At 48.7% G+C, this 19,788-nt stretch overlaps 1 protein-coding gene across 3 annotated transcripts in view; it reads left to right on the top strand.

Annotated features, from left to right (window-relative positions):
• Positions 1 to 19,788, top strand: part of HLTF (helicase like transcription factor) — a 121,945-nt gene that overhangs the window by 7,316 nt on the left and 94,841 nt on the right. For 2 of the 3 annotated variants that reach the window (XM_088472049.1, XM_088472048.1), the window contains exons 3-6: positions 3,578 to 3,744; positions 7,106 to 7,239; positions 14,807 to 15,007; positions 16,984 to 17,072. In XM_088472049.1, coding sequence (XP_088328175.1) covers positions 3,578 to 3,744; positions 7,106 to 7,239; positions 14,807 to 15,007; positions 16,984 to 17,072 — 591 coding nt within the window. The remainder of the gene's footprint in view (positions 1 to 3,577; positions 3,745 to 7,105; positions 7,240 to 14,806; positions 15,008 to 16,983; positions 17,073 to 19,788) is intronic. The other variant, XM_088472050.1, reaches the window with a different exon arrangement.

Genomic DNA, 19,788 nt, shown 5'->3' with positions numbered 1-19,788 from the left:
TAAACCACCCTCCCATAGCCACATTATTGAGCAGCCAACCCCCAGAAAGACAACCCCTCCGCAGCCAAAAAACCCCGGGCAAGCAAAACCACCACCGGCAGTGGTATAACTAGAGAGTGGTGGGCCCAGATGCAAGAATATGCTTTGGGCACTCCTCTGCAGTGCCCCCAGTAGTAGTCCCCCCTCTGCAGTGCCCCCAGTAGTAGTCCCCCCTCTGCAGTGCCCCCAGTAGTAGTCCCCCCTCTGCAGTGCCCCCAGTAGCGGCCACCCCCTCCTATGCAGTGCCCCCACAGTAGCGGCCACCCAAACTATGCAGTGCCCCCAGTAGCGGCCACCCCCCATGCAGTGCCCCTTAAAAGAAAAAAAAAATGCAACTTACCTGATGCACGCTCCTGCTGACGACCGCCGCTGTCCGCTCCTCCAGGCCTTCTCTGCACTATGGGAGAGACATCATGACGTCTCTCACATCACCTGCTGCGTGGTGAGCCGGAAGGCGGAGCTCTAGAGTGAGCTCCAGCAGGCTCACTCCGTGGACGATGCAGCAGCCAATGAGAGTCTGTCTGACTCTCATCGGCTGCTATAACAAACATACAGCCGCCGCTGGCAGCTGTGTGTTTGTTGCTCTGTAGTGTGGACTGCGCTCGCGGTCTGCACTACAGGGCCCGGGGGTTGCTGAAAATCTGATCGCCAGGCAGCCAAATCTGGTCGCCATGGCGACCTGGCCCCTGGGTTTTGTCAAGCCCTGCCTTATTTTCTATGGCGTTTGTGTAGAGTCATATCACATGTAGGCATTAAGTATGCATTTAAGGGGTATGTGGGGATGTCAGATGCTGTTGCGGGTATCAGATGGGCTTTTTAAGGTGTATGTGTGGAGAGGTCTGAGGGGCATATGGGAAGCTTTAAAGCATAAATTATGATGGGACCCATAAATGGTCAGGTAGGACTCCATTTTTTAAAGTGGAGGGTCCCTGGGACCCACAGATTTTGTCACTCAGCACAATCACTGATCTTGTGGTCTCTATAATCAAGTTAGTCATAGATTTTGGATGGATTATGTTGTGCATAGGTTTGTGATGGTAATAATTCAAACTGAGTGGTGAGTTAATTTTTTAGTTTGTTACAGCGCTAAAGTAGAAAAAATAAAAGTAGTTGCACAGTAATGATATTAATACCTGCTGCAAGTGAAGAGGTACTTACTTTTTAATGCCGAAGGCTTGGTACACACCTGGGCGACTTGTCCACCGACCCAGGGATCCGCAGACTGAGCAGCCGATTTATAAGCCAATACACGCTTACCAATCTGCCGCTCGATGTATGTTTACTGACATTACAACTGGGCAGGCATTTAAATTTGCCAGCCCTTTTTCGAAGGTCCCTGCAGCCAGTGTACGGGTGGTTGGCGGGTTGCCCGCACACACAACTAGATTGCTACAGGACCGATGCGTTACGTGTGTGAACGATGTTGTTCACAGACATATCTTCTATACACACCCGCCGATGCGATATGTTGTTCGCTGGCTGATTGAACGACATATGGCATAGTGTGTACCAAGCATAAGAATTGGATAAAAAACATCAAACAATCGCTGCACTGAGTATTAAAATTAAATTTCTTAACTGCTTCAATAAAGTACTCAGAATGGCTTGTAGATATAAAATTTTATTGCACATGCATATATTACAATAAATAATTTTAAACCTTTTCAATGAGACAACAAATATTTCCGCTATTCTCCCGATTTCGTTTTCGTTGTCTATAGCGAGAATACTACTACTATCGGTTTCGTAGTTTTCATGGAATCCAATTGCAAGCGAGCTTCTGTAAAGATCTCCCAAATAGAGACCAGTCGGGTGATTGGAGAGTGGGAACTTCTCGCTTTCCCTCCATTACCTCCCACTATTTAATGGCTACTGGGGAGTAGTCCTTGCACCATTTTGACCAGCGTGTTTCCACTGCTTGCCTGCACAGTTCACAACATTGCATAATTTTCTCTGAAAACGTTTATTCCACTTTAGTATATTCACTGTATGCACCATGTTTGGATGCTATAGATGAAGTGGCTAGATAGATATGACCTTGCCCGAGTCACAAAGGTGAGGTGGAAATGACTATAGTCAAATAATGAAAGAAAGCAAGTGTTTTCTTGCAAAATTGATGTTCTATGTAAATTGGGGGTGCATAAAAATTGATATATTTGGGTAATTTTAAGCCACTTTTAAAACACCTTCAAAATACGCCTCGAACACCCACCTGCAATCTTAAATACACATATCCCACTCATACCGCACCCCCATATACCCACATCAATTAACTCCTTTTCCTGCACTTTCACCCCAAAAATGGCATGTCCTTATTTGTCAAATTAAGCTTATTAAAAAATATTTTTTGCCTAATTAGTCATTAAGTAGGGTGTCCCAGTGGTTCTGCACCAGGTCCCGACATTTTTAGCTAAAAATAGGGGTTTTGCACAACTTAACACCTGCTCAGAGGTGGTGAATAGAAATTGCTGTTAAAACCAGCCCAAACCCCCAAACAATTCTCGCTCGATTGCAATTGGATAGCTTTTCCATGAAAAGCCAGTGATTTACTATGGAGATTTCTTTTCTTGAGAAAACGAAAATTGGAGAAAAATTCTCATGAGAAAAATTACGAAGTTTTCTCAAAATGCATGTAATAGAATAGGGAGAAAAGTTCTCTCACAAATATTGTACCATGTGACCGCGGATTTACGTGAGAGATCAGGTTATCGCATCTAATTGGATACCCCTCTTTAAAATTATGACACCATCAATAGAAATGTAGATCTTCAATGGACTCCAGAAAATATAATCTAATAGTAATGGGCAGGAACTCAAATTGATTAGTCCAGGACAAGGACTGTGCAGGCCCAATCCATTATGGTGGTCCCTTTGTATGGGAAACAATTCTCCAAACAAGCGTTCCTTATGCCATGTATAAAAAGAGGAGTTCTGCCCAGAGTAGTCCACTTGATTCTGGTGTCCATTAACTGCACTACTGTCAGTGAATTTTAACATTTTGTTAATTGCACAACTACTATTTCTAGGAGGCAGCAGTTCAGTTAGTATAATCATAAAACTGCAGTTGTCAAATCACCTTTATTTTGCATGTCAAAGCAGCAGCACAACACGCTTACAATGTAATTAATATATAATGCCAAATAACCAGTCGTAAGATAAAATATATACACAGTGATCTTGTGGATCTCAAGTTGGTTCCTTTATAGGGGTAATGTATATAGCAGTCTGCACAATACTGTTTTATGTTCCCAGAATTTACAGTTTTCTTAATACATCTTACATAAAAAAAAACATAGAGTATTTGCCGCTCCACACTAATGGGATTTTCCTCCAATCAGCCAGTTGAAAGCAATATTCTATGTCTACCGACCAATGTGCAGGTACAGACAATATGGTGACCTCATTCTGGAATGTAACAGCCCATATAATTATTTCTTGCGTACTGTGGTAGTTATGGTAGAGGAGATATATTGCTGAAGTGAAGACCCATCCCTTCATTTCTTACAGGTAAACTATAAAACTACTTCATCTGTTACAGGTGAACAATAATGAGATGGTTGCTCTTCAGCGAGAGCCACACAACCAATACGACAAGAATGCAGTGAAGGTGAACAATGTAAACGGGGAACAGGTTGGTCACATCAAGAAAGAACTAGCTGCCGCCTTGGCCCAGATCATGGACCGGAAGTTAGCAAAGGTTGAAGGGTGAGTGTGTCTGTTAGCTGAGCTCTGAATCATGATAAAAAATTTTAATAGCGTATTTAAATATTTTATTGGGAAAAAAAAATATGCCTACATCATACACCCCCTCTATGCCTCATATACCCCTTTTACACCAGAGCAAAAACCTGGGTTTTTGCTGGGTCTACCCAGGTCGCAGCTCAGTGTAAAAGGGTCTCTGAAAAATAACCTGGGTCAAGTGACCCTGCAATCCAACCCAGGTAGCTACCAGGGTTGGACCCAGGATGGACCCAGGTAATGGTGCAGTGTAAACTGTGCAACCCAGGTTATCTGACCTGGATCATGCCTAAAATGAGAGGATTGGTGGTTGTGGAGCATTCACCTCCCACTTTTTATGACCTCACAGGTTTAGCTGGGTTTTTGGTGGAAAAGAGGTAATAGTCTCCCATTGTAAAATTACCTCCCACCCCCAGTAACACAGATTCCCCCCCCCCATGGCATTTCTGAGTGGTGGTATACTCCAGTGTCAATAGGTCCTAATTGCTTCACTACCTTCCCTTTCCCCCACGTGCCCTGTGTCACTATGTAAGTACTTTACAGGGCCACCGGTGTCACAGACCGCTACGGTGGCCGGGAGAGCAGAGATTTCCACTTTAAAAGCCGGGCAAGCAGTGGGATGACATGGTTGCACGGTATGCGACCACAATAGCAATTAAATATCAACAACTTTGTTGTTGCTTTTACCATGTAGCATAGAGGGGAGATGTATTCTTCCCGAATCAGTTAATGTTTAAGCTCCTTTGTGGTCTGGTGGTTATAACGTGAGCCTGTCCGGTGCATGAATCGGGCAATTGCAGGACTGAGCGGCTGATACTTTCCCTACTCTTACCCCTCAAAAGTCCCTCCGATGTTCAGCAGCATTTCATGGCTTTTCGCCTCACTTCTCCACTGCGAACACTTCAGTCTCCAAGTCTTCTACAGCACCAGGCTATTCCCGGTTTCCTGAGGATCACAGGAGCCGGGCCTGCAAGCAAGAAGCTGCAGCATAAGGAGAAATGCTGTGAAATGCAGCTGAACAGTGGAGGGAACTTTTGAAGGGTAAGAGCAGAGTATATATTTTTTAAAAATAAAAAATTTAAATATACATATTAATGTTTATTAAATAAAAAAATTTAATTTCTGAGTGTTTATTGAGGGAAAGAAACTAGTCAGTAAAGTGGTTAAGAAAAGTGATAATTAAAAAGCACAATATATTACAACGAATGTAACTTAGAGAATTGTAGCACCCTTTGGGCCTGATTCAGAGCTGCTCGTAAGCGGACGTTCGTTCGTTCCGAGCGATGCTTGCAAAACTGCGCATGCGTACGGATCGTAATACGCATGTGCGTACCAGTCAGTGCGGCCGAAAATTGTTTGTTCGCTAAATAGCGAATGCCTGCTATTTTGAGTGACAAGAGGAGACGTATGTGGGTGGTAACAGGGGAAGGTGCTTGAAAACGGGGAGTGGAGATCAGAATGCAGGCGTGCTTAAAGGTCAAAAATGGGCGTTTTATGGGTGTGCATAATTAATACAGCAGCGTCATTGACCACGTCACTGGGTTAGTTTATAGTCAGAACTGCTCGCATGATTGCGGTAGGAAAAAGCAACCACAAGAATAGCGAGCAGTTCATACGCTGGTCGATGTACTCGATTAATCTAATAAATAGCGGACATGACGTAGGATGCGAGCGGCCAGGGGGCGTAGTTTTCCAAAAAACGACCGCAAGTTTTGTTAGCTCGTTCAGACCTAGAGGCGTGAACAGATTGCAAAGAGCGAACGGTTCATTTGAATAGCCACCCCTTTTTTCTGAACGAGCGAGCGCAAATAGCGTCCGGCTCTGAATCAGGCCCTTTGGGTGTCCATTTAAATACGGATAAATTAGTCCACCTGTCAATAGAAAAGAGCCCACTGAGTTTAAATGTATCGGGGTTAGTATTGCACCATATAGAGCAGGCCTGGCCAACCTGTGGCTCTCCAGTTGTTGTGAAACTACAAGTCCCAGCATGCCTTGCCACAGTTTTGCTATTAGGGAATGCTAAAACTCTGACAAGGCATGCTGGGACTTGTAGTTTCACAACAGCTGTAGAGCCACAGCTTGTCCAGGCCTGGTATAGAGAGTTCCAGCAAGTAAATGAAAGGGATTTTACCAGGCTTGACAAGGGGTAGTCACAATTAGCAAGATGATCCTTTGCACAGTTGTAGGGGTCTCCTGGAATCATTGTGAGTTGCTGTATCCTGTAGTAGGGCAGGAGAGCGGTGACTGAGCGTATTAGGCAGTCAATGATTCAGTAGGTTTAGTAAATGCTAGTTTCTCCAGTCTAATTTTACCTCATGCAAACATGCACCCCCCCAACCCCAAACCCTAAGTACTCTCAACTCAATCCACTTCTCACCTTCACTATAACTAGTCCTCTGTCCTGTGATATCATGTTCCTCCCTGTTCTGGCTGCCTCTATCTACAACAACACATAGGGCCTGAATCTGAGTCTCACGCTGCAGAGTCTATTTTCGATCACACATTTGTGACTATACAAGTGCCACACAAACTCCTTCCCTCACGTACCTCTGTGCGGCTGAATGTGGCAGCACGGAGATGCCCACTTTTAGCGTCTGTGCATCCTTAGATTCCACCATCTGTTGCACCTTGGAAACTTGCCCTAGTCCTATGGCAGGTGCAGTTCCTAGTCCTATGGCAGGTGCAGTTTCTCTGTCTAACCATGGCCTCCTATGCATGCAGCTCTGCGCCTGGGAACACAGCCGCTTGCTCTGATACACCCGGGACACTCCCGTAGCACGCCCACTGAACGCTCCATTTTTATCCTGTATTTTTTTGCCACCTCCCTGTCCCCTCTCAGGAATGTCCATCACTTTTCCACAACCTTTCTGATACCGTCCGTCTCACTCACAGCAGCGTATTTGTGCGTACTCGTGAACATCGCAATGCCGCACAGCTTTGAATCAGGCCCGTAGTCACTTTAACCCTAGACATTACAGCTACAGCCACTGCATACAGGTTACAGCAATGCAGCTGTGCACTGTTGGAGAAATCTTGCTCTAACGAGGCCATCTGATTTTCTGCACTTGCCAGCTGGCCATAGAGTGCAGCGTATAGAATTTTAAAGTTAGAACAAATAGGATTTGTATTCTCTGCTTTGCAGAGCTTTACTCTTGCTGTAATTTAATATTTAAAGCAATACAGTATTTAGTGGTCTAGTATGTAACATGCCGCACCTGCCTCTGATATCAAACTTTTTCTAAAAAAAATATAATGATTGGAGTCGGCGATGTTTAGCAATTCTATAATGATATATCTTCAATTAATTATGTATTTATCTTTTTTTTAGCATCGTTCCTTATGGTGCTCACAATGCTTTTACTATGCCTGTCAACCTGAGTTTTTGGGGAAGAGAGGAAAACAAGCAGGCTGTATTAGACCACATGCAGAGATATGGTTTCAAGCTTGGACCCCTTCCAAAAAGTGAGTACTCTTTCTCTCTGTCTCTTTTTTTTTTCTCTCTCTCTCTCCCTCTCCCAACTTTTTTTTTAACAATAATTGAAAATTTGGACAATTACTAAATATTATACTATATAACCCCCCCCCCCCACACACACACAATTGGCCCAAAGTTTCTCCTAAAATTAGGGTACTGTGACAGGATCACCAGAGATGGCGTTTGGGAGCCACGGATTCTATGTGGGGCTGGAGGGATCCGACCACACGGGAGGGAATTAGAGCCAGGTGTTAGTTCACCTAAGGGCTGCCCAGTGGATTCGGTCCAGGGAGGGCTGAGGCAGACCAGTCAGACAGAGCTCATTGTGCCAGAAAACCATTGAGGGCCAGGAGGCCTGAGCCTAGACCTGTGGGAGACAGGGAAGGCCATCAAACTCTGGGACTGAGCAGTGTGAATGTGAGTATGCTGAACTATGTTAACTACAAGGAAGCAGGCCAGACTTTGAGGCTGTGGCAGCCAGCCAGCTAAAGACCAGGCCGGAGCCTGTGTCAGGACAGCTGACAATTGAGAAGCCAGAGGCCAGGCCAGGCTAATTATCCCAGTGTTACTCTGCAGGAGGCAGAGAGAGACTTTGGACTATGGCCCTCATTCAGAGCCGTACGCTCTGAATGAGGGCCGGCCTCCCTGAAAATGGAGCGTCCTCCTGGACGCTCGTATAGCTGTGGGTCACCACCCACAGGCTATACGAGCGTGCAGTTTGATGGCCGCGATGGTCGTGACCATCGCGACCATCGAAACTGCGAGCCGGAGCCTGCGGTTGAGGTTTTCAACCGCAAGCTCCGGAGTGATTTTGGCTCTATCAGAGCCAAAATCACTCCCACTGACATCACTAGTGATGTCAGTGGGCCGGCTTCTGACGGGAGGCGTTCCCGTGGGAACGCCCCCGTCAGGGAGGCACGCCCCCGGCACGCCTACCAAAGGGGGCGTGCTGTCAATCAACATCAACAGCACGCCCCCTTTGATCAGACACAACGAGCGAAGGACTTTCCTTCGCTCGTGGGTCTGAATCAGGCCCTATGTTTGCAGACTACAGATGTGTCCTCATACAGTACATCTAGCCGCCTTGTGCGTTAAACAACCCTTCTAGTTCCGCCATGCCGTGACTCTGTGGCGCCGAGTGTTTTTTGTGCGACTTTTTACCTTCAAATGCGTCTTATTCACACAACGATGCGAATAGATAGCACAAGCAGCTTCTGCTGATTACAGTGATACGCAGCATGCGAAACGCTACGTTACAGTGTCAGCGGCTGTAACACCATAATGTAGTGTTTAGCATATAGATAAACCCGCAGTCACACACAGAACATAGGCATGCTGCATATCATTTTAATCATCATAAGCTGCTTGAGCTACCTATTCCCATCGCTGTGCGAATAAGACGCATTTGGAGGTAAAAAGTCGCACGAAAAGAAGCTTGTGACTACAGAGTCACATGGCGCCACTTGTAGCGCATGGAGGATAGATATTTCTACTTCAGGGTCCATAGGGTATCCACAGGATACCTTGGGGTATAGGTGTGACGTCAGTCATCGGGCACCATAGAGTTAAGCTTTCAGCCTCCCAGGATGCACTAGGGTCCCCCTCTTATACCCCGCCCCCGAGCCAAGGCACCTCAGTTTAGTTTGGTGCCCGGCCGGAGTCGGGTGCACCTGTTGGAGTGGGGGCTAAGAAGAGCCCCTGAAGCTTTTCTGCATGCAGCTGTAGCTGCACATCTGGATGTACAGCATGGACAGTCAGTCCTGACGTCCAGGCTGTCTTCCCTACACCCCCGCCGGTACCGATCCGGGGATGCTGGTGAGCATCTGGGGTCACAGCTAGCGGTGACACCAGATGTTCCGGACCATGGCTGGATTCAAGGGGGACAGCAAGGTAAGCAGCGGGGTCCCGCGGTGGGTCCCCGCTGTTACATGGTCCAGGTAAGAACCTGCGCTTCCACTACCCCCCTGGGACAGCGGACCACAGCAGAGCAGTAGCGCTGCGGCGTCCCGGGGGTTAAATGCATGCCAGGGGAGCGAGCCTTCCCTGTCTCACAGCCGTCGCCTCCCCCGCTGCACACAGCCCTCTCTGCACTCTGCCGACTGGCCCTGTGGCAGCGCTCCTCCCCCAGGCCAGCCTCCTCTGCTCCTCGGCGGCCATCTTCCTGAACGCATGGTGAACGCTGCTGGAAGCCTGGAAGGAAGCATCTTGGTCTGGGTCCCCCCGCATACCTCTCCTCCGCTGTGGTCAGGTCTGTGTATGCAGCGCTGTGTCCTTCCAGACCCTGTGTCTGCGTAGTTGAGTGATCAGCGCTGGTTAGTGCAGGAATTGATTTTCTTTGCATTGTATGTGACTGTGCTAGCGCTGCTGCCTGTATCTTCTATTCTGACTGTCAGCTTTATTACTGTCCCTGTTCTTTCTGCTAAGCCCTTGCGGTGCGGTGCTGCAGGGTGGTCTCTCACCTCTTTAAAATACTATTGGTGAGAGGGGTCACATACTTAGTACCATCATGTCTGAAAGTGATTTTCCTCTCCGGCTACAGTGTACTACGTGTAAAGTACCTTTAGCGGAGGGGGAGGCTAGCGCGGAGGGCCTCTGCCGGCAGTGTTTGTCAATGGCGCGGCCTCTTACGGTTACAGCACCGGTACAGGAGCCGCCCTGGGCTTGTTTCGCTCAGGCGCTTACAACCTTAGTGGGCCAGTTAGCTCCGCAGCCCGCGTTTACACAGATGGGTTTGTCCCAGCAGTCAGTGGTGTCGTCACCCATGCAGGGTTTCCCAAGACAATTGGTGGTACCCCGCAGTCTCCCTATTTCCCCTCTCCCGGTTTCTCAGGAGCCGGCGTGGGTTAACTCCCTGACGAGTTCTGTACAGCACTTGTCGGATGTGTTGCAGGGGGAGACTGTGATGCGGCCACATAAACGGCCGGTGGCATCTCTGTCGGCTCCTTATGAGGATGACGAAGGGACGTCTGATGATGGGGAGATTCTGGATCCTTAAGATCAGGAACCTCTCCATACTAAGGACGCTGACGCTAGTTCCAAGGTATATATTCCTGGACTTATTCGGGCAGTCCGCACAGCCTTGGTGATTGAGGACGAAGTTCCCCCAGCTGCTAAATCCAAGTATGCCTTTTTTAAGGATGTGAAGGGTGACTCCACAGTCTTTCCTCTTTCGGGTCATTTAATGGACCATTTAGAGGAGGCGTGGAAACAGCCTGGCAAGCGATACCAGCCGCAGAGGCGCCTGGCAGTGGCTTATCCGTTCGCGGATAATTATTTTGCTAAGTGGGAATCCCCTGCACAGGTGGATTCTCATGTGACACGTCTTGTCCGTAGTGCCACATTGCCGATGCCATCCATGTCCTCCCTTAAGGATGCTACGGACCGCAAGGTGGAGATCTGCCTGAAGTCCGCTTATTACCTTGCGGGGGGGGCAGCGCGGCCGGCTATGGCCATTTGCTGGGTTGCCAGAGCGATGGAGCGCTGGGCGGATTCATTGGAGGCGTCCTTTGATTCCGACTGTCTGGCCGAACAAACGGAGTTGATTGGTAATCTCCGTGATTCGGCCACTTATATCAACGAGGCGGCCTTAGACATTAGTACACTGGTGTCTCGAATTTCTTCAGCAGCAATGGCTGCTCGTCGCACCTTGTGGTTGCGATCCTGGAATGCGGACGCTGACTCCAAAAAGGGTTTGGAGGCGTTGCCCTTTAACGGAGAAGTTCTCTTCGGTCCAGATCTGGACAAGATTGTGGCCACGCTGGCGGCAGCCAAATCGGCGTGTCTCCCGTCGGCCGCGGCTCCTTCTGGTTCAGGACCATCGTCCTTTCGGTCTTATAGGGCCCAGGGCAGGCCCAAACCACAGTCTTTTCCCCGACAGGCTGGCCCCCAAAAATCGGCCAAGCCCCGGAAGCAGGCATGGAGTACCAGACGTCCGGCCCCTAAGCCTGATGACAAGCCTGCGGCCTGACGGTCCGGGCCTCCCGTTGGGGGATCCCAAAGTGGGAGTCCGCCTGCTGCAGTTCGCCCGGTGTTGGTCGGTCACCACGACAGACACTTGGGTTCTCGAGGTGGTCTCCCACGGGTACGCCCTCTCTTTCCGGCACAGACCCCCGGCTCGATTCTTCACCACGGGTCTACCATCAGACCGGAACAAGGCCACGGAGCTGCGGAAGGTCTTGCACACTATGCTCTAGGCTGGAGTTATAGTGCCTGTTCCATTCTCCCACAGGGGCCAGGGTTTCTATTCAAATATTTTTTTGGTGCAGAAACCCAATGGGTCGTATCGTCCGATTCTCAACCTCAAAGCTCTCAACAAGTCTTTGCGGGTGCCGAAGTTTCGGATGGAGACCCTATGGTCCATTATTCTGGCGCTGGAACCTGGGGACTACATGGTGTCATTGGACATACAGTACGCTTACCTGCATGTCCCTATTCTTTTGCGCCATCAACAGTTCCTCAGGTTTGCAATCCGCAGCGACCATTTTCAGTTTTGGGCGTTACCTTTTGGCCTGGCGACAGCACCGCGTGTGTTCACCATGGTGATGGCGGTCAAGGCGGCTTCTCTGCGGCTGCAGGGAGTCCGCATGTTGCCGTACTTGGATGACCTGTTATTAGTGGCAGGATCTCCAGAGCTCCTTCTACGCCACTTGGACCTGACCATTGCGCTGCTGCAACGGCACGGCTGGTTAATCAACTGGCAGAAGTCCACTCTAATCCCGTCTCGGCGGATTCTGCACCTCGGAGCCTTATTGGACTCGGGACAGCAAAGGATCTTTGTGACGGAGGAAAAGATCTCTGCTTTACAGTCGAGGGTGCGCAGTTGTCTGCACAGCCGCCGGGTGTCTCTACACTCGGCGATGAGGTTACTGGGCTCCATGGTGTCGGTGTTCGACATGGTGGAATATGCCCAGTTTCACTCCAGACCTCTGCAGCACCTGATCCTGTCCAAGTGGAACGGGCTGACTCAGTCTCTGAAGTCCCAGACGATAGTGCTCACCCCGGAGGTTCGCCTGTCCCTTGCCTGGTGGTTGCAGACGACCCATCTCAGCAAGGGACGTTCGTTCTGGGTACCAAATTGGGTCCTGTTGACAACGGACGCCAGTCTTCGGGGCTGGGGAGCAGTTTCGGGTCCACACTTGTTCCAGGGCAGGTGGACGCCGACAGAAGCAGAGCTTCCAATAAATATCTTGGAACTCCGTGCAGTCTTCAATGCTCTCCAGCAAGCACATCGGGTTTTCCACGGTCGTCTGGTGCAGGTCCAGTCGGACAACGCTACCACCGTGGCCTCCATAAACAGGCAAGGAGGAACCCGAAGTCGTGCGGCTCTCGTAGAGGTGTCTCGGATCCTGGTATGGGCGGAGCGCAATCTTCCGGCCATATCAGCGGTCTTCATCCCGGGAGTGCTCAATTGGGAGGTGGACTTTCTAAGTCGCCAGGACGTTCATCCGGGGGAATGGTCCCTGCACCCGGACGTTTTTCAACTACTGGTGGACAGATGGGTTATTCCAGAGATCGACCTCATGGCGTCCCGGCACAACAACAAGTTGCCGGTGTACGGGTCTCGCACAAGAGACGAAGAGCCGTCTCTGGTGGATGCTCTGTCCGTCCGGTGGACGTTCTGGTTCGCATACCTGTTTCCTCCGGTTTCCCTTCCACGGTTAATCCGGAAATTCAAACAGGAAGGAGGGACGCTCCTGTTGATAGCTCCCGCGTGGCCCAGACGGCACTGGTTCTCAGACCTTCAGGGTCTGTCCGTGGACAGTCCTCTGCGGTTGCCGCTACGACCGGACCTCCTGTCGCAGGGTCCTTGTCTTCACCCGGACCTGACTCGGCTGTCTTTGACGGCGTGGCTGTTGAGACGGCCATGTTGAGGTCCAGGGGGTTTTCCAGCTCTGTGGTGTGTACCATGTTGTGAGCTCGGAAACCGGCGTCCGCGAGGATATACCATCGCGTGTGGCATACGTTCTTCCAATGGTGTCGACCGAGAGGTTATGCACCGCTTGAGTTTCGTCTGTCTAGGATACTTACTTGCCTTCCTACAAGCGGGACTAGATCATGGGCTTCGCCTTGCTTCTTTGAAGGTACAGGTTTCGGCCCTGTCTGTCTGGTTTCACTGTAGGATTGCTACAATCCTGGATGTGCCCACCTTTATGCAAGGTGTTCTCCGCTTTCAGCCGCCCTTTGTTCCACCAGTGGCGCCTTGGGATTTGGCTGTGGCCTTTATGCAAGGTGTTCTCCGCTTTCAGCCGCCCTTTGTTCCACCAGTGGCGCCTTGGGATTTGGCTGTGGTCCTGAGGGCTCTCCAGGGACCGCCGTTTGAACCACTGGGCTCAGTGGATCTTAAATGGCTAACAGCTAAGACTGTTTTCCTTCTGGCCATAGCTTCGGCCAGACGTGTTTCTGATTTAGGGGCTCTCTCTTGCAGACCCCCTTTCTTGATTTTTCATGGGAACAGGGCAGTGCTCCGCACTTGGCCTGAATTTCTTCCCAAAGTTGTTTCCCAGTTTCATGTTAACGAGGAAATAGTTGTTCCGGCCTTTAACTCACCTGGTCTTTCAGTGGGTGAGGCCACTTTGGATGTTGTGCGGGCCTTAAGGACTTATGTTGACCGTACTTCTTCGTTTAGGAAGTCGGACGCCTTGTTTGTGCTCTATGGCTTCCGTAAAAAGGGTTGGCCTGCTTCAAAGCAAACTTTGGCAGCCTGGATCCGTATGGCTATTTCTGAAGCTTATCTTCATGAAGGTCTGCCGGTTCCTCCTTCTTTGAAGGCTCAGTCCACTAGGTCTGTGGGTCCTTCGTGGGCAGCTCGACGTGGTGCCTCTGCAGTCCAGATCTGCAAGGCTGCTACGTGGTCCTCTGTCCATACCTTCGTGAGGTATTACAGGTTTGACACCTTCGCCTCTCAGGATGCTTCCTTCGGGCGGCGGATTCTCCTTTCAGCACAGGAGCGTCCCCACCCTTAAAGGATACTGCTTTGGGACATCCCCAAGGTATCCTGTGGATACCCTATGGACCCTGAAGTAGAAAATATGAGATATGGTAAGAACTTACCTTTGTTATCTCTATTTCTACGAAGTCCATAGGGTTCCACAGGACTCCCGCCCTGTCGCACCTGTGCTGCAGATGGGCTTCGGTCTGCTCACTGGTTTTCCCGTCTCCCTCTGGTGAGAGTGTCATTCTTGTGTGTATCCAGATCTTCTTTCTCTCTCTTCCTTCTCCTCCTCCGGCCTATGGCTTGGTAACTAACTGAGGTGCCTTGGCTCGGGGGCGGGGTATAGGAGGGGGACCCTAGTGCATCCTGGGAGGCTGAAAGCTTAACTCTATGGTGCCCGATGACTGACGTCACACCTATACCCCAAAGTATCCTGTGGAACCCTATGGACTTCGTAGAAATAGAGATAACAAAGGTAAGTTCTTACCATATCTCATATTATGTGGGCACATCTGTAGCTGCCCAAGGTTAGTCAGTGCCCTGATGGTGGCTAGGTGTTTGTTGTTTTGTTACCTGATCATGCTGACATTAAAGCATTATTTCATTTATTTTACCTGGAAAAGCTGCTTGGACCCACACTCGAGCACTAAACACTGCACCACTGACACCCATCTACCGAGCTAATTACCCCAAGGTATCACAGTATGGTGGAGAATGCGGGCATGCAGGTCTATGCAATTCGATCTACGCAGAAAGTGGATTACTGCAGCTAATTGGAAACATGGACACTCACTGCGCCTGCATGGGGAATGCTCGGCAAGGTGGTGAGTGGAAGCAACACATCTTGAACTGTATATACCCCAAGGTATCACAGTACTAAGTAACCTTGTTTCATTCATCTAGTGGATACAGACTGACGGTAGTTTGAAGGTACACACATGTAACAGGGCACTTAGGGCCTGATTGAGCACGGATTGCAAGGCTGCGGATGCACAAACCGGTCGATGTTTGCATTCTGCGTATGCATTGTAGTGCGCATGCGATTGGGTATGCGAACGCAGTGGAACAAAATGATTGACAGCAAGTGCCGTTTGGTGGTGGAGTGCAGGGGGTAGTCAAAGGAATGCAGGTTTGCCTGTGCGTTTGAATGCCGTCACAGGGACGTGCATAATTAAGCCCCAGCGACAGCATACACAGCCAGAGCACTACATAGCGACAGGAAGCATAGCAGGTTGTGAGGCATGTTGAGCTAAACCACAACTATGCGTATGGGTCTGATGTTACCAATGCTTTTGCTGACTTGCGGATGTATGTAATGGGAAGTGGGGCGGCTATATAGGCTGTGGACGTCTTTGGTATAGTGCTGCGATTGCATTAATTTGCATATTTTTGCTACGTGCCGGTACATGCGCTTGCAGACTTGCTGAATCAGGCCCTTAGAGTGAAGCTTTATTATGTATGTACCCTCAGCAGCAGAGAATCAAGTCACAGGTCATTGCCTGATGTTCAGTTGATTTATTCATGTTGATTTGTTGCTGCCTCTCCTTCCATCCACTCCCAATGTGGGACTAATGTCTCTCTTCTGCCTCCCAAACCCGCACTGTGGATCAAGTGACAAGATAACGTTCTGCATCAGCAGCTGCAGTTCCCATTTTCAGGTTCCTTATGGCAAAAGCATTACTCAGCACCTGAAACCTGGAATGTGCTCAGCATCCACATTCAGGGATCAAAGATCCTGCCCTAAGTGTTATTTAGAGGGCTACGCTCTAGTAGAGCTTGTCTTCGGTTTATTCTGGCACGGGTTGTTTTGAGGTGCGGAATCCCAGGCAGCATCAGGACTAGCCTTCCTTCCATATGCAAATTTTTCTCTGCACCATTTCAGATGTCTCTTCCAGGTGTGCTGCTTCAGGGTCAACAGTGTAATGTAGCTCATGAATCAAGCTCCATCAGAGGCATCACAGACTCTTATATGCCTGGCTTCTTCCCTATGCCACAAGCTGTTTGTGCTCTCTAGCACCTTTCCACATTACCTTTGTGGTGAGGGAAGTTTGTTCGCTATTTGATTTGTCCCATGCTCTTTCTCAATCCTTGGCCATGATTACTTTCATACCCTATTTGCAAGCAAACTAAGGTAGAATATTTCTCTTTGGACCATGGGCTTCTCTGTGACCAAGATTTTCAGCCCTATGGTCTCCCTGCAGCACAAGTTTCTCAAGTTCAGAGTTACTAAACTTCATTCTTAGCATCTATATAATAATAACTTATTAAAATATGTAGAAAAATGCAGGCCATCAACTTTGACCTGTTTTATAGTTCTAGCCATGTAACTCCAGAGAAAGTCCATGTATCACTGTAATATTGGTGGGTGTGGTATGACTGGTCAGAAAATCGACAGGTTCTGAATGTTGACAGTCAGAAGGTCGACATGTTCATTAGGTCCACCATCAATATGTAGACATATATTTACGTTGACATGGTCAACATATTCAAAAGGTAGACATTTGACATGTTGGCACAAAATTGTCTATTTTTTTTGTTATTTTTGCTTAACCCTAACAATCATCAAAAAGCCACATGTCGACATTTTTGTCAACATGTGAAATGTCAAGCTTTTGAATGTCGACTATTTAACCATGTTAACCTAAAAACATGTCTATATATTGGTGGTCGGCCTAATGACCATGTCGACCTACTGACTGTTGACATTCAGAATGTGTCAACTAGTTGACCGGATACCTCATTGGTTTACAGAACTTGTTTTAACTTTTGTTTTGTTTTTTTAAATACATTTTTGATATAGGCTCTCCTGGCTTTGGTTCAAACTCACAGAGTGCTGGACCCAGGTACATTGCTCCAGTTATCCCAGCTGTGCGAATGACCACTGAACAGGTTAGTAGTTTAACTGTAAAACATTCCTCTGAACAGGGCTGAGAGGGAACTTCACACTTGTTCTCCATTAAAGCTAATAAAGTAAGGCATAACTCCATACAAACTTATATTTACATGTTATAGTCTGTTCACTAGATCCGTGGTGGTCCCTGAAGGACTGATGGTTTTGTGCCATCTCTTCCTGCTCAGCCAGCACCAAGCTGAGCATATGTGGATTCCCCCCCCCCCCCCCCCCATGTTATTTTCCCATTTATCTGAAGTTTGTGACTTTTTAAAATGTATTTATTTTTTTGGTTAGTATAAGTGTATAGATGGAAAATGCATTTAAGGCCAAATGTAAGAGGGTAGCATAAGTGCACATTTTTAGGGCATTGTGCAGCAGGATTTTTTTTTCTTTTTAAGGTAAAATTAGGTTGGTGTTGCATTTTAATAAAAAAAAAATATAACTGCTTTAAATTCTGCATCAAAATCACCCGCAAACTTCCACTTTTGCCAAATCATACTCTCTTACACTTGGCCCCAGGGGCTGGCTGGCAACTTTCAGCCTGGGGGGTAAACACAAGTAAGTGGCCTTGGATTTTCTACCAGCATATTGTGAAGCATTTAGTAGCTTGGTCTGATAGGGTAATGCCATCTCCAGACTGCACACGCTATGAGACCTCAGGAGGCGTCAGCTATCGCAGTGGGTAATTTTGCACGCCCATGTAACAGCGTTTATATGCAGTGGCACTCCTGCGTTCGCCCGACCTCCCCGTATCACCACCCACAAACGCCCCTTCCTGTCAATCACTCTGCTCTGGATCTGCATAGCATCTGCAAATGCAGTTTCCATCGCAATTGCTAGTTCATGCATACGCATGCGCAGAACACAACAATCGACCCATTGCGTACGTCTTTGCAACTGTCTTCCTTGCTGAATCAGGCCCATTATCCTATAGTAACCTATGGGCTACTATTTAGCAAATTCTTCCAGAGAGGGGTGCTCTGGATCCCTCTCCGTCAGCCCCCAGTGACATATGCACCGACCAACAGCCATGCATGCACTGCGTGCACCGAGGACCCAAACCAGAAAGCAGTGTAATAGTGTTATGCCTTTCCGCTCATGGCTTACACTGGGGGCAGCCATACCCACCTGCTATGGTTGTTCCTCTGTTAAAAAAGCACTGCAGATCACCTGATTATGTCCGTGTGCTAAACAAGACATGGGCATCGGCAATGACTTATGGTGTTGTTGACATAGCGGCGCTGATGAAATGGATCATCAGCACCAGGACAGCCAAAGTAAGGGGAGAGGCACATTCCTTTGACCCCCCCTCTCTCATTTGTTCTTATAAGGCCAGTATGCAGTCACACTGCCTGTGCATTAAAGCACTCCTGAATTGAGATTTTTTTTCTTTAAACTGCTCCTTTAGGGACCGTATGTGGTTAAAGTATTCAGTTTAGTTAAGGGCACACAGTGCACATGTATATCCCTACACTACATTTATTTCAACCCTGCTTCCTCTGTTTGGCTGCACCCAATTGGCAAAGGCCACAACTCCAAATAGGAAATTAGGATCTGAGGAGCACAGGTTATTATTATCATTATTATTATCATTTATTTAAAAGGTTCTCAAACTCGGTCCTCAGGACCCCAAACAGTGCATGTTTTCCAGGTCTCCTCACAGAATCGCAATTGAAATAATTAGTTCAACTTGTGGATCTTTTAAAATGTGTAAGCGAGTTATGAATACACCTGTGCACCTGCTGGGTGACCTGGAAAACGTGACCTGTGTGGGGTCCCGAGGGCCAAGTTTGAGAACCACTGACACAGAGGAAGAAATTTAGCAGGTAACACATTTCGGGGGTAGGGAGCCAGGAGGGAGGGAAGACACACACAGACATGAGAGAGATGACTGCTGCTGACAGTGCAACTGTCACTGTCAGGACTTAGTAAATGCCATGGCCTCACATGTGCAGCCTGCCTCTATAGTAGCCAGCAACAACACACTTGCCTCTCTTCCAGCTGTCCTGCTGACAGTGTTCCTGCGTTCCTACCAGCATCTGGCTGGTGTCGCTGGTCCTCAGCTTCTTGACCGGCTCCTCTTCACACTGACAAACTGCGATTGCGTCATACAAATCCAACCACCGCACCCTGCGGCGTAAGTTCATCCCATTCACCCGGAGACAAGTTAGAGTTTGGCATGGTGCATATTATATCCATCCATATATACACACACACACACATGCAATATTGGCGATAAGAAATTATAATTATCGGGATCACCCATCACTGAGATCACCTTGTCACACATGCACAGCGCTGCACCCATACAGATCCCCCTCACTCTGATCCCCCACGTCAAAGATCTTCCCCCTTACTCAGATCCACCCTCACACAAACTCTCCCCACCCACTCTGGACAGCTCTCCCTCCCCGCCATTCTGACATAGTGCTTCATCCACACATAAATCCCCCCTCTCCCTTAACACAGAACACACGGGGGGGGGGGGGGGGGGGGGATCACTTGTTGAGCCTGCATTACATTGAGAGATCATAAGTGCCTCCAGACTGGGGGTGTGGTGTGGGTGTAGCAGGAGGAGCGTGTCACGCTCCGCCCACACCACGCCCCCCTGTCTAAAAGCACTGATCTCTCAATGTTTCAGGCTCAGCAGGTGGTCCCCTAAGGCCCCGCCACCCCCGTGCCTCCCTTTTTCCGACAGATTCAGAGCTATTA

The sequence above is a fragment of the Taudactylus pleione genome, unplaced genomic scaffold (genome assembly GCF_031769625.1).
Source record: "Taudactylus pleione unplaced genomic scaffold, aTauple2 ptg000120l, whole genome shotgun sequence".
NCBI lineage: Eukaryota > Metazoa > Chordata > Amphibia > Anura > Myobatrachidae > Taudactylus > Taudactylus pleione.
The sequence above is the reverse complement of the archived record's forward strand: the minus strand, read 5'-3'. Positions and strand labels throughout refer to the sequence as shown.